Source organism: Miscanthus floridulus, chromosome 12, assembly GCF_019320115.1.
Source record: "Miscanthus floridulus cultivar M001 chromosome 12, ASM1932011v1, whole genome shotgun sequence".
Lineage (NCBI taxonomy): Eukaryota > Viridiplantae > Streptophyta > Magnoliopsida > Poales > Poaceae > Miscanthus > Miscanthus floridulus.
Genome location: NC_089591.1, coordinates 23,975,032 through 23,990,494, shown reverse-complemented (window position 1 = coordinate 23,990,494; position 15,463 = coordinate 23,975,032). Strand labels below are relative to the sequence as shown.

The window sequence follows — 15,463 nt, the reverse complement described above, 5'->3', positions numbered from 1 at the left end:
CAATAACAAGCAGCATATGTGGAAGGCTTGAAACTTGCAAGATGTCATATTTGGCTTTGTTAGAAATTGCTTAGCAATTGAAGAGTATGTGACGCTATGGTTTTATATCATTTTTATCAAACAAATTCTCCAAGTGCTTTGAATAGAAATGGTACAATTTTTAAGTTAGAACTATATCACACTTCACAGCAACTTAGTCAAAATGATTATCCTATTAGAATATTTTCCTACAAGCACAAGTGTATGTATATGGAACAAACTTTATGCAAGCTTCTATCTTAAAGATGTTATGAACATGTCACTTTTCAAAATTTGAAGTGTGGTGCATAGGGGCATTATTCATCGAGAGGAGATAGTAGGGATAAATTGAGTTTAACTTCAATGATCAAGATTTATGTTTGTTCAGACTCAAAGTTAGAGGGAGTTGAGGGTAGTGTTGCACAAACCATCGTTTGAAGAGAAAGGAGATATGGGGAATTCTCTCTAGAGTCATCTATTCTGTCCTTTTGCATGATGGATCGTTCAGGTTTGTGCAGCGTGTTGGTGAGAGATCTCAAATGTGAGCGTGTCGTTCTTGAGAGATCTCCCCCACATTTATTCTTGTACCTATTTATTGAAACAAAAAGAAACAAAGGTGGAAACAAACAAGGGCTCTGCCGGTTCAAACACCGGGGAGCCTAAATTATTTTATTCATTATTTTAATTATTATTATTTTATTTATTTATTTTTAAAGTGTTCACATAACTTATTATTATTTTTTAGTTTAACTCAAGCAAGGCTAAAGTAAAGATTACAAAATAAACATAGCCTTGATTCATCTCCATGTTAGATTACTTCTATTATTTATGAAAATAATGACTCAAAGTTCATTAACCAGAATTCAAGACCTTGTTAAATTTTGATTAAGGAAGGCTATTTAACCTAAGCACCATGCATAATTTAAAAGGACCTATGGATGTACCATATGAATACATCCAGGCAGAGCATATGACATAAAATAACGGAAGCATGAACTTGTATGAGCAGAATTATATGGAGATAAACATGAGTTAAAGGAGTTGGTGAATTTTTTTAATAATAATTTTTAAATATATATTTTTTTTATGGCAAGGTAGAGCTAACATCATCATTTCTGTTTTTTAAAGCAAGATGATCATTGGTGTGTATGGAACTTGGGACTCTCACCATCCTCTCCCACACTTTGACTTTTGTGTGAAAGTCAAGTGTGTAGGATTGGGGTCTCCTTTTTTAGCGTGTTCCATCACCAAAGATCATCAAGGCATGTAGTCGATGCAGCTCCCATTTTTTCAGGCATTGTATGTCCCTGTTCTTCTTGATCTTAACCTAAAAGGGTTAGCACACAAGAATACCCAAAGGTCCATACTAACTTGATAACATGTTCTTGCTTTTATTAATAAGAAAGTTTTTGTTGTTTTTTATGATAATTCGGGGTATCTCCTGGTAGTGCTTTGTTTATGATCATAAGCTTGGCCTTGGGAACTTCATCTTGTAGCTATCTATGTGGTTTAGTTCCCAACTTCACCACCAGGCATTTAGCATTATCATTCAAGCTGCAAGGTTAATACCACAATGTATCCACGACAATTTGCAATATTTGTGATAAACATATGCATCCATGACCATCCTTCCAAAAATTTTGTTAACAAGGAGTGATAGGTGGTCGTGTTCCTCGTAGGAGCGCGGGTACTAAGCAACATGTCCATGGCACAAGAGTTTTTGTTCCTAAGGAATTTATTGTGTAAGATTAACATTGAATTTTGACCATCATCAAGAACAAAGTTTGGATTGCCAGAGGGACATGGCTTGGGTTTGAGCGAGGGTGATGGTGAAACAAACAGGGTTTACAAACTTTACCTCCTCGAATGGGTCATTGTTGGGATGATGCTCCACCATTAGGATATCTAAGTGAGTGGTGGAAGCAGTTTTCCCAAACTCGTCACTAAGGCTCCAATAGTAAGATTTTTCTTGAAAAAGCTTTTTGGAAGGGCAGCCTATAAGAAGATCAAAATTGAGGGTGGCATAGATGTGAAAGTCTAGGTGAACCTCGGTTTCATTAATTTTAATTGGCATGCCCTTGGCAACCCCACGACATTCAAAGATGAGTCCTGATGGACTGTTGAAGAGTTTATTTGTCGGAACTAGTGGCATGTTCCCCAAGAGGTTTTGTGCTAGGAAATTTGACATGATACTAGTCTTGACTGTGGGGTTGTGCAGGGCTTCTATGTTTGTTCCCCTTAATGAACAAGGCATGGTCATGGAAGGTGAAAGAATCTGAATTGCTTCGGAAGAATGTTTACTTCCAACAACCATTCCTTTGGTGGCTCTATTTTAGGGGTACCTTCCACAGAAGGACATGTAAGCTTTTCGTGCCCAAAATATTTCAAGGTATTGCCAAAATCCCTAAGTTCGATAGGGAACTCCGAAGGATGAATTAATCTTTCCTTCAGTGTTCATGGTTCGGATGAGGGTTCATGAGTTGAATCTAAGTATGCTATGTGTTTGGATTCGACTAATGAGGACTCCTTAATACTCGACATAACTTTTTCCTAGAGGGGTTTGGTTCTTATGACGGAAGAAGCATGTCTATCTATGAAGTTTTCAAGGAATTTTTCTTGTTCCATCATAGGTTTGTACATGAAATGACCTCTGATAGTCATGTCTAGGCATAGGTCAGCATGTGTATTGATACCCAAACAAAAGGGTCACAACAATATGCTATCGAGTAAAGACATGTCTGGGCCTATATGTATTAACGCAAAAAAACCAGCCCATGCTGCACCTATAGACTCCTCTCGCACTGCTCGAAGTCAAAGATTGCCCTTGGTAGAGAGTCAATACGGGACATAGAGAACTCGACGAAGTATAGCGCATGTGTTCGTTGAGGTACAAGATAGGGATACACCGACAAGTCTGGCGCTTCCCCAAACTCTCCCTCACATCTCTCCCTACAACTCTAGATAGCTAGCTAGGGCCTAAGCCCATGGAGTGAAGCTCTTATGATGGACCAAGGTCCTAGGGGTTCCCCATGGGGGTACTACTTGGATGGGCCCTAGGATGGCCCATGATTTGTTGAAGGACGCGAGACAAGGTGGCGTGGACTTCAAGCTATTCTAGATCCACTTAGTCAGCTTACTATAAAAGCTAGATTCTATAATAGGACTAAGACTCTTGTCTTGTAACCGACTAGGACTAGATACGTGCCCTTACCCTCTCCCCTATACAAAGAGAGATATGGTGCACCCCCATGTAACCCTAATAGTCATACAATCAATCCAACACAAAAGGCTACAAGACTGACTGGACATAAAGGCTGTTACTCGACAAGAGGGCCCAAAACAATATAAATTGTTTGTCTCTTTGAGTTTACTATCAAGTACTACATATGCCGAAGCCCTTCGAACATCGTCCTGGGTAACCTTGTGATGAGTTGTCGGTCATCAAACACCGACAGCTGGCGCACTAGGTAGGGGCTCAACGGACCTTGACGACATGATTTTCTTGGTGGGTGTCACCTTCATCTTCAACTTCTGGATCTACAAGGTAGACAACAATGGCAAGCTCCAAAGTTGTCTCATGGAGATCTCGGTGCTTCAAGCCTCACCAGATGTCTCGATAGCCATGCTAGATCAACTCACCGAGAAGTTTTTGCACCTCTCAATTTCTGATTCAACTCGAACTCAGGAGATCACCATCAACCATGACTCCCGCTCGAACATGTCACCTTTGTTCAGCCTAGAGATCCCATCTGAAGTCCAACACAAAGACCTAGTTTATTTTCCACTTGGACTCAAGAATTCAGCTTCAATCTATCAAGATACGATCAGCTACCTCATGCAGTCTGAGCAAGAGATCCCTCTTATGGGTGCCTAGAGTGGTTTGGTTCTATCCATCACACTCAAAGGAGGCATCAGTCCATTGGCTAGGTGCTCGACCCGACACTTCTTTAATAGATCCATCTTGCCTAGTTGGCATGGTGGGAATCTTGCCTTATCAGGATGGCAAAACTCTTCCAGCAGACAACAATGATCATGGTTCTATAGAGATCTTAGACATCACGACGACTACAGAATCTAGAACTCACTCGACCAAGAGGCACTCCAGAGAAGTCTTTATGGCTGGGCAACCACCTCAGATCCCTATGCCTAACCCACCAGATATCCAAGATGGTGAGGAAGCCTTGTGCAACATCTCCCTAGACACTACGCCACCCAACGAAGAAATGGATGAGCAGAAGATGGCTAGTGAAAAGAGGAACAGAGCTCGACAGGCTCGGTGCAATTGTGCCTAACACCACAAGGAAGAGTGGCAGCAGTATCAGTTGACTTGTCGAGACATTGGACGATGGCACTTAGCTGTAGAGGTAGCATATGAACAGCTCTATGGGATGAAGAAGCAAAATGACAGCGCCAAGACCGTGATGCCATTAGAGCCTTTGCATCATGCAACCTTGAGCCTAAGTTCATGGAAGTAGCTAGCCATAGGGTCTTCACTATGCCCTACGCCAACATCTATGCCCTGGTAGAAGAGATGGTGGCCATAGAAAACCCTACTCCCGATCAGCAACAACTCAAAGTCATTCTAGAATCCACAGCCCTTCAGATGTAGGATGCAAAAATGACATCCCAAGCTAACCCTTCCCGAAGGACCTAGAGAAGCAGGCACCAGTCCACTCTCAGTCTAGGCCATAGGGTAACCAAGGAGGAGAACAACGAGTACCAGCCCACTCCCATCTAGGGCCATAGGGTAACCAGAATAGAAATTAGGGTGCCACATAGTCAGTCTATCATGGGCACCAGTACAGTAACTAGGGAAGGTAGAGGTGAGTCTGAGTATAGAGAGGCCAGCATCTCACCGGACAAGTTCTCATGTTTCTCTAACAGACTACTCTCTGTTCGGCTTCCCTACAAATTCATGGTGTCCAACCATACCAAGTACGATAGGAAGACAGAACCCAACCAATGGTTGCGCATCTACTCTCAGTCCATCGAGTTGGCAGGCGGCAACTGATGACACAAAGTGTTATACTTTCCCATGGCACTCAACATCGTGCCTCTCACTTGGTTCAATAAGCTATGAGCCAACTCCATCGATACTTGGGGATAGCTCTAGCGCAAATTATGTGAAAATTTTTGCGGCATCCTCACCCACCCAAGTACTCAGAACGAGCTTAGAGATTGTAAGCAAAAACCAGATGAAACCTTCCAGCAATATTATTGCCACTTTGCTGAGTAACAAGCCTAAGTCTATGATATCACAGACAGGGAGGTGATAGATCACTTTGCCAATGGGATCAAATACAAGTGGCAGTTTGAAAAATTCTGCGACGATAATCCAGAGACCATGAGGAATTTAAGCGTATAGTATAGAAGATGATTGCATCTAAAGGGCGTACTCGTGAATGATTCCCACATAGCCAACTAGACAAAGGTTATGACCCCAGAAGCAATTAGGGTGGACAGCTTGGCAGAAAAAGAGGACCCAACAACACCCTTGCTTCTATGGACAAGTCCAAGAAGTCTAACAAAAAATAACAAGAAGTTCGAAGACCTCAAGAATTTATCCCTACTCTTTTCACAAGAATGCCAAGCATACGATAGGCGGGTGCAGACAACTCCAAGAACTAGGTTTCTACGACAAAAGCAACAAGGGCAAGGGTAAAGCTGATAACAACAAAGATGGAGACGACAACCCTGACCCTAGCTTTCAATAGTCTAAGGGCCAAATTGCGGTAATCTTTGCAGGGGCTACCGACTTCATCAAACAAGCGCTCAGGGAAGTTGGCTCTTCGGGACATCATGGCAAGAGAGCCCTCAGCACCAAAGTACATTAATTAGTCCGAGTACCCAATCCAGTTTTCTAGAAAAGATCAATGGACTAGGGTGACTAATGCCGACCACTATCCACTCATCTTGGGTCCAACAATAATCAGCATGACAGTCCTGAAGGTCCTGATCGATGGTGGTGCAGGATTAAACATAATATTTGCAGATATGCTAAAGAAGATAGGCCTAGACTTTACTAGCCTACTCACCCCCATTGATGTCCCTTTCTATAGGATAGTACCTAGCAAGGCTACCATGCCACTCGGACAGATCACCCTCCTGGTAACGTTTGGCAACCCAAACAATTTCTAAATGGAGTTCATCAAGTTCGAGGTGGCTGACTTCGAATCATCATACCATGCTATCTTTGGTCGACCTGCCTTGGCCAAGTTCATGGCCGTACCACATTACCCATACCTCTTGCTCAAGATGCTGGGTCCCAATGGCGTACTCTCCTTCTGAGGTGACCTCAAGTGCTCATATGACTACTGACACGGAAGCCATCTAGATTGCAGCTAGAACGCCGCAAGCCTATGAAGCACAGGAGATTGCCAACATTGCATAGAAGACTAAGCCAGAAGACATGGAGATTCCAACTAAGAAGGCAGGAATCATTGCACCACCCTCTAAGACGGATACCATCGAGATTGATCTAGGTACTGGTGATCCTTCTAAGATAGTATCATCACCGCCCACCTCTCCAAAGAATAGAAACTAACACTCACCAACTTTATCAGATAAAACAAGGATATCTTCACATGGAAGCCAGGCTGATACTGCCAGGTGTGCTGAGAGAGTTGGCTGAGCAAAAATTGGATTTAAACCCTAGCTCAAAGGGGGTCAAGCAATGTCTATGACAGTTTTCACCAGATAAGAAAGTAGCAATCAAGAAGGAAATCACCAAGCTGTTGGTAGCTAGGTTCATTAGGGAAATCCTTCACCCTGACTAGCTAGCCAATCTTGTACTTGTCCAGAAGAAGAACTCAAAAGAGTGGCGCATGTGCGTTGACTACATGGAATCTCAACAAACACTACCCGAAGGATCCCTTTGGCTTGCCTCGCATTGATCAGATCATAGACTCTACAGTCGGGTTAGCTCTTTTTATCCTTCCTTGATTGCTACTTGGGTTACCATCAGATTGCCCTCTGAAAAGAAGATCAGAGCAAGACATCCTTCATCACTCCGTTTGGTGCCTACTGTTACAGGACCATGTCCTTCAGGTTAAAAAACTGCCGGTGCAACCTATCAGCGGGCTATCCAGGCATGCCTAAGCAAACAAATCAGTCATAATGTAGAAGCCTATGTGGATGATGTCGTTGTCATGACCGAGGACCCTTCTACTCTGATCACAGACTTGAAGTAAACCTTTGACAGTCTTCGTAAATACAAGTGGAAGCTTAACCCAACAAAGTGTGTGTTTAGAGTTTCTTTCGGACAACTATTGGGTTTCCTCATGAGCCATCGAGGTATCGAAGCTAGCATGAAACAGATTTAAGCAATCACTCAATAGGGTGCATGGCTGATAGGGTGCATGGCTATCCTCAATCGTTCCATCTCATGACTCAGGGGAGAAAGGTTTGCCCTTCTTCAAGTTGTTGAAAAAGTCGAGCAAGTTCGAGTGGACAGCTGAAGTAGATGAAGCCTTCTGGAAGCTCAAAGAGTACCTGTCCACCTCTCCAACACTTACTCCACCCAAGAAGCATGAACCACTCCTACTCTACATTGCAGCTACTACCATGGTAGTCAGCACAGAATAGTTATGGAGCGGGCTGAAGAAGAGCACATATATAAGGTACAACAACCTGTCTATTTTATTAGCGAGGTGCTATCAGAATCCAAGGCCAAGTACCCACATGTGCAAAAGCTCCTCTATGCTCTCTTGATTACTTCACGCAAACTATGCCACTACTTTGGCGAACACAAGGTAATAGTGGTATCCAACTTCCCACTTGGCGACGTCCTACGCAATCGGGGTGCAATAGGACGCATATCCAAGTGGTTAGTCAAACTCAGAGCTCAGAACATCGACTTCGTCTCCCGCAAGGCTATCAAATCTCATGTCTTGGCTGATTTCATAGCCGAGTGGACTGAAGTCCCAGTAGCCTATCCGACAGTTATTCTCGACCATTGGAAGATGTATTTTGATGGTTCCCTCAAGCTAGGAGGCGCAGGCGCTAGGTGTTCTCTTCATATCTCTAGATGGAAAACAGCTTAAATATGTCCTACAAATATTTTGGCATGCTCCTAATAATGAAGCCGAGTACGAGGTCCTCATTCATGGCCTTCGAGTAGCAGTCTCACTCGGCATCAAGCGCTTGCTCGTCTATAGCAACACTACGGTGGTCATCAACCAGGTCAACAAGGATTGGGACTGCACCAAGGAGACCATGGACGCTTACTGCATAGAAGTCTGTAAACTTGAGAAACACTTCTAAGGTCTAGAAATCCTCCATGTTATGCGAGATCTCAACGTTGCGGCTGATGTTTTGGCCAAATTGGGATCAGATAGAGCCTGGTACCCCTGATGTGTTTGTTGAGGAACTCCAAGTCCTTTCAATCAAACAAGAAGCCTCCACAGCCACCGGTCCTCCAATCCCTGATGTCAAGGTACTAGTGGTCAACCTAGCATGGATACATGTATTTATTGATTACATCCGAGACCATAAGTTGTCCGACGACAAGGTAGAAGCAGAGCAGACCATGCGCAAAAGCAAGAATTACGTCTTAGTCGGAGATAGGCTCTACAGACGGGGTGCATCATCTGGTGTTCTCCACAAATGCATTACACCTGAAGAAGGGCAGAAAATTTTGGAGGAAATTCACTCCAAATGTTGTGGCAACCACGTAGCCTCCAGGACATTAGTTGACAAGGCTTTCAGATCCAGGTAATATTGGCCTACAGCGCTGAAAGACGCAGTAGAGTTAGTGCGACACTATAAGGGCTGTCAGTTCTTTGCCAAGCAAGTCCATGTCCTAGCCCATAATCTTATATGCATCCCTCTATCATGGCCTTTTTCATGCTAGGGGCTCGACATGGTTAGACCTCTCGAACGAGCACCAGGTGCTAATGATGGATTAATTAGGCTTAACAAATTCATCTCGCGAATTACAGACGGATTCCGTAATTTATTTTTTTATTTATATCCGAACACCACATGCGACCCCACCGTGTGACACCCAATATAACACCTTAAAACTTTACTTCCTGAATTTAAACAAGACTCGGTCCCAGCTCGCATGATCGCATGATTACCCATGAAAAGTCTCTGCCCGTATGGCCCACACCGGTATGCTGCAAGCTAGGAACTTTTTTTCATTTTTTTTTGTCTACTCGCTAGACGATTTCTTTCTCCTCGTTGTGGACGCTCTAAGTAACAGACTCTGATGGTGGATGTTGTATCGTACTGGGTGGTTGGCCTAAGGTTAGAGTTGGGAGTTGGGAAAGTGCTCTAGAATTTCCGGCGATTGAACTAACTGTGCAAGTTGATACTGGTGGATCAACAGCTGACATTCGCTATAGAGCCATGAGCCCATGACAGTCAGCAGCGGGATGGTCAGTCCACTGAATCAATTGGAATCTGTTCAGTGCGATGCCTATTGAATCCAAAGCTTGTCTTGCCAGGATACAATTTAGACTACATTGGAGGATAGTTTATCCAAAATGATGGAAAGCTATGAACTAGTGTCTCTAATTTGTTTATAGACCTGAAGCCCTGAAACTGCACATATCATTGGCAGCCAATTTAGCCATCTCGACTTTTGATGATTCAAACCGGACCTTAATGTGGTTCGTTTGCGGACAATGCTTTGATATGTACGAATGGCGAAATGACAACAAGAACAACCAGAACAAGGATTTGGTGTGGCAGAATTTAATAATTTTAGAATTAGCTATGGCTTCTGGAACGTTTGGAATACAACAGCATCACCGACAACTAAATCAACGCTGCAGACTACGTAATGTGACTTTTTCCCCAAGAGATTTTGTTAATTCTTTGCACTTTTGCAAACTATGTCTGAGATCAATCGAAGTCATCATCACAGTTCACACAGACCAGGAGCAGCAACAGCTATGTAGCTGACCTCGAATTTTCATCAATAGGAATTACATTCCTAATGCCTCATAATTCACATATTTATTCAAGATTATTCCGTCAACCTTGAATCTTCAAATGAATTTTAGCTAGGAAATAATGTAAATATAATGACCAGGAAGCACTTAGTTTTGACACTCAAAAGTGAGAACTAAATGTGAATGATTCCAGTATGGTGATTATCTCAATAGTTGGAAAGAAAATTCTTTCACTGTTGCTCTACTCGTATAGTTATTATTTGCAGGGAAGGTACATGACACAAAATTCCATGATATAAGAAAGATGTTCATCATAAAGATTTATGACACTCTTGCACCCTGAAGCGATTTGCAGAAAATTAGGCCTGCAGAGGTACGCATTTGTTTATCACCAAGAACCACAATGCAGTTATCTGTTGTTCTAAGATGAGGCTGAACAGCTTCCCAGATCTTCTTCTTTTGGACCTGACAAAAGTGGAATGATGCATTACCTGCATTGCTCCGAAACAACTTCAGCAGCAAGACTAAGATTCCTAGGTTTTTAGTATAATATAAGGCCCCTACATTTGTTTAGTATAAATTGGCTCAGTAAATTTCAATTCATACGTATTACTTACATTGTTTTTTATTTAGAGGAATTAACAAGGTTTTCAAATTCAAGCTTGTTTCACATCCACACTTCCACAGGACTAGTTCCTTTACCACATTTTGTTTTACCTTAGAAAGCACCAAATTGCAGTGTAAGTTGCTAGAAATACTAGAAGATACATCTATTTTATTTCTGTTATTTGTGTCCACTAGATTTCTTCCTTATGAGTTCTGACCAATACCAAGTCGAAAATAGACTCTTTAACTATGGATTTTCCAATCGAACTTGCAAAATGATGTAACCATATGTGTTCTACAATCTATATGACATGCTTCTATCTAAATAGCATACTAACATCAGAGCTTAAAAGATGTAGTTGCTATCAAAATATGGTCCATATGAAATGATCTTTTCTCAGACATCAGATCTGTGGTCTATCTACAATACTAAATTGAAATGTACAATGGCCCATACAAATGTCAGAGATAATTAATTAAGTTCATTTATGAAACACAAGAAAATTATTTAGCATGGAAACATAAAAATCAAGAACATCAAATGACATCTTATTTTTATTTTGACGCTGAAAAATGTTTCTAGAGTTCTAGGTCATGCTTATCTGGAAGTCCTATGACATGATATATCTGCTGGATGAGAGGTCACCTACACCTTCCATTCAATAAGGTGTAGAAACAATAGCAAATCATTGCAGAGGCTAAGAAAAGCAAGCAATAGTAAGCATTACTTGCACATATGTCAACACTCAACACCCAACCAGTCGTTAACAAATCATTCAAAAGAAAGGGAAAATGTCTTAAATCTGTATTATTATGTGATACCTGATTTGGTGATGCAGGGTCAGATTGACGATGCTTTTCTTCTTCTGAACCAAACCATACTCTTTCACCAGGAAAGGAACTTTCTGGAGGGATGAGCAGCTCCACATTCTCATGGGAAGCATCAGACGCAGCCATAAGCATGCCATTTGACTTGATGCCACGCATGTTCCTTGGTTTGAGGTTAGCAAGAACAATCACGTTGCTGTCCTGCACAGGTCATCAGAATCAAGAATGAAGTAATGCATGTAAGTTACAACATGGATACAATCCACACGATTCGACAGAAAATTGGCTATCAGGCCCACATTTCATAGACTCAGACAGACCCACGATTATATCCACGATGACGATTCGATACACTGTATTTGTTAAGACAATTTGGTCCCCAATTTCTCTAACTGTTGATCATATATGTCCAGAATCAGTACAACAACAACAAAGCCTTTAAGTCCCAAACAAGTTGGGGTAGACTAGAGTTGAAACCCAGCAGAAGCAATCAAGGTTCAGGCACATAAATAGTTGTCTTCCAAGCACTCCTATCTAAGGCTAAGTCTTTGGGTATATTCCATCCTTTCAAGTCTCCTTTTATTGTCTCTACCCAAGTCAACTTCGGTCTTCCTCTGCCTCTCTTCACGTTACTATCCTGACTTAGGATTCCACTACGCACCGGTGCCTCTGGAGGTCTCCGCTCGACATGTCCAAACCATCTCAACCGGTGTTGGCCAAGCTTTTCTTCAATTGGTGCTACCCCTAATCTATCACGTATATCATCGTTCCGAACTCGATCCCTTCTTCTATGACCGCAAATCCAACGCAACATACGCATTTCCGTGACCCTTATCTGTTGAACATGTCGTCTTTTCGTAGGCCAACATTCTGCACCATACAACATAGCAGGTCTAATCGCCGTCCTATAAAACTTGCCTTTTAGCTTCTGTGGTACCCTTTTGTCACATAGGACACCAGATGCTTGCCGCCACTTCATCCACCCTGCTTTGATTCTATGGCTAACATCTTCATCAATATCCCTGTCTCTCTGTAGCATTGATCCTAAATATCAAAAGGTATCCTTCCTAGGCACTACTTGACCTTCCAAACTAATATCTTCCTCCTCCCAAATAGTAGTGCCGAAGTCACATCTCATATACTCAGTTTTAGTTTTACTGGGTCTAAAACCTTTGGACTCCAAAGTCTCCCGCTATAACTCCAGTTTTTGATTCACTCCTGTTCGTCTTTCATCAACTAGCACTACATCGTCCGCGAAAAGCATACACCAAGGAATGTCCCCTTGTATGTCCCTTGTGACTTCATCAATCACTAAGGCAAACAAATAAGGGCTCAAAGCTGACCCTTGATGTAGTCCTATCCTAATCGGGAAGTCATCCGTGTCTCCATCACTTGTTCGAACTCTAGTCACAACATTGTTGTACATGTCCTTAATGAGCCCGACGTACTTCGTTGGGACTTTATGTTTGTCCAAAGCCCACCACATAACATTCCTTGGTATTTTATCATAAGTCTTCTCCAAGTCAATAAAAACCATGTGTAGGTCCTTCTTCTCCCTATACCGCTCCATAACTTATCTTATTAAGAAAATGGCTTCCATGGTTGATCTTCCGGGCATGAAACCAAATTGATTCATAGAGACCCGCGTTATTGCTCTCAAGCGATGTTCGATAACTCTCTCTCATAGCTTCATAGTATGACTCATCAACTTAATTCCCCAATAATTAGTACAACTTTGAATACCCCCTTTATTCTTATAGATCGGTACCAATATATTTCTCCACTCATCAGGCATCTTGTTCGATCGAAAAATATGGTTGAACAGCTTGATTAGCCATACTATAGCTATGTCCCCGTGGCATCTCCACACCTCGATTGGGATACCATCCGGTCCCATCGCCTTACCTCCTTTCATCATTTTCAACGCCTCTCTGACCTCAGATTCTTGGATTCTCTACACAAAACGCCTATTGGTGTCATCAAAAAAGTCATCCAATTGAAAGGTTGTGTCCGTATTCTCACCATTGAACAATTTGTCAAAATACTCTTGCCATCGATGTCGGATCTCATCCTCCTTCACCAAGAGATGCTCCCTTTCATCCTTAATGCACTTAACTTGGTTGAAGTCCCTTGTCTTTCTCTCACGAACCCTAGCCATCCTATAAATGTCCTTCTCTCCATCCTTCGTACTCAAACGTTGGTAAAGATCCTCGTAAGCTCTACCCTTTGCCATACTTACAGCTCGCTTTGCAGTCTTCTTTGCCACCTTGTACTTCTCTATGTTGTCCACAATCCTGTCATGGTACAAGCGTCTATAGCACTCTTTTTTCTCCTTAATAGCCCTTTGGACTTCCTCGTTCCACCACCAAGTATCTTTAGCCTCGTCTCCACCTCCTTTGGTTACTCCACACACCTCTGAGGCCACCTTCCGAATATTGGTTGCCATCTTCTCCCACATGTTGTTTATGTCATCTTCTTCCTTCCAAGAGCCCTCTTTGATAACCCTTTCCCTGAATACCTCTGACGTCTCCCCTTTCAGTTTCCACCACTTTATTCTTTCAATCTTAGCTTGTTTATCCCTACGGGCACGCACCTGAAAACGAAAGTCGACCACCAAAAGCTTATGTTGAGAAACAACACACTCCCCTGGTATCACCTTGCAACCCAAGCATGCTCGTTTGTCCTTTCTTCTTGTGAGGACAAAGTCAATCTGACTAGAGTGTTGTCCGCTACTAAAGGTCACTAGATGAGATTCTCTCTTTCTAAAGAAAGTGTTAGCTATGATCAGGTCAAAAGCTACCGTGAAGTCTAGAACTTCCTCCCCCTCCTGATTCCTACTACCATACCCAAAATCTCCATGAACTGGCTCGAAACCTGCGCTTGTAGTACCTACATGCCCATTAAGTCCAGAATCAGTGTGAATTGGTTATACTCAAGTTCAAATCCAGAGTGAGCCATGATCCATGAGGATTTTTTTAGGCTAACCTTACATTGTCCTTCTCTGTGGAGTTTATTTGCAGCATATAAAAATCAAACTAGATACACTGGAAATGTCATAAATCATAACTGATAGAGGTGACAGGTGTTTGTCCCTTTTAATTTATATATATACTCTAACAAAACATAACTAAACTGTATTCTAACAGAATTTTTGTACGCTTATTACTAATCGATAAATAATGGATACCGTGACTCTCTACCACCGGACGCAATTTATCATGTGCATACCTGGAGCTCTTCGATGGGGAGGAAGTTGACGAGGCCGCTGCAGATGGTCCGGGGCTCCGCCTCGCCTACGTCCACCTCCTCAACGTAGAGCGTGTCCGCCTGCGGGTGCCTCCACGCCTTCACCACCCGGCCCACCCGGACGTCCAGCAGCCCCACTAGCTCCTCCACGGTCGGTTCCGCCTTCTCGTCCCCGCCCGGCACCGGGGGCTTCGTCTCCTCCACCCCATCCTGCGAGGCCGGCGGTGCTACGGAAGCCTCCGTTAGCGATAGCGACGTCGGTGATAAAGAGCAGAAGAGAGCAAGATTCCTGCCGGATCTCGGCGCCGTCGCCGGCGACGGTCGGGCAGCCAGGATCGAGACGGCGCCGGCGCGGGGCCTCGCGAGGGTGAGCGGAGAGGGTGAGGGCGGGAGGAAGCGGGCGCAAGAGGCGATCGCCATTCTCGCAGCGGCCATCATATACCGGTGCCGGAGATAGGGATAGGGCTGGTGCGGGTGCGCTGGGGCCGTCCGCCGCCGTTTCCGCTGCAGAAGAGCAGCAGCCGAAGCAGCTAATAGAAAGATATATAAATAATATAAATGAATAAATAAATTTTAATTTTTTATTTATAACCTTAGAGCATCTCGAGAATCCCCTAAATCCCTTTCTAATCTTTGTTTTAGTAAAATGAGAAAAAACTCTCTCCAATAATTTCTAACCCATCCTCGTAATCTTTTACAACTTGAAAAAGTCACCTAGTTCTACGTAAAGTTACGTACTACGCGCTTTCGAGTCGTGTGTATCTTCTCTCCCCACGCTGTGTTTATCATGCAATCTTTAGGTGAAAAGACGTGGAAACAATATAAAGTAGAAAATGATCTTGATGTAAATGCATAAGAGAGAAAGA

The 15,463-nt window shown here is 42.9% G+C and overlaps 1 protein-coding gene across 1 annotated transcript; it reads right to left on the bottom strand.

Annotated features, from left to right (window-relative positions):
* Positions 1-10,068: 10,068 nt before the first annotated feature.
* On the bottom strand, positions 10,069-15,114 carry LOC136497265 (uncharacterized). Its single transcript, XM_066493063.1, has 3 exons — positions 14,580-15,114; positions 11,346-11,552; positions 10,069-10,382 (listed from the first exon to the last, which is right to left on the bottom strand). Exons 1-3 carry the CDS (start codon positions 15,033-15,035, stop codon positions 10,239-10,241), a joined length of 807 nt encoding a protein of 268 aa, XP_066349160.1. The 5' UTR covers positions 15,036-15,114; the 3' UTR covers positions 10,069-10,238.
* Positions 15,115-15,463: the final 349 nt, after the last annotated feature.

Bases quoted from the DNA above. Each gene is read 5' to 3' on its own strand.
- LOC136497265 (XM_066493063.1), bottom strand. From the start codon at position 15,035: ATGATGGCCGCTGCGAGAATGGCGATCGCCTCTTGCGCCCGCTTCCTC. The intron at 11,553-14,579 runs GTATGCACATGA...TGACCTGTGCAG, and splicing joins TCCCCATCGAAGAGCTCCAG to GACAGCAACGTGATTGTTCT. The intron at 10,383-11,345 runs GTATCACATAAT...CACTTTTGTCAG, and splicing joins ACCCTGCATCACCAAATCAG to GTCCAAAAGAAGAAGATCTG.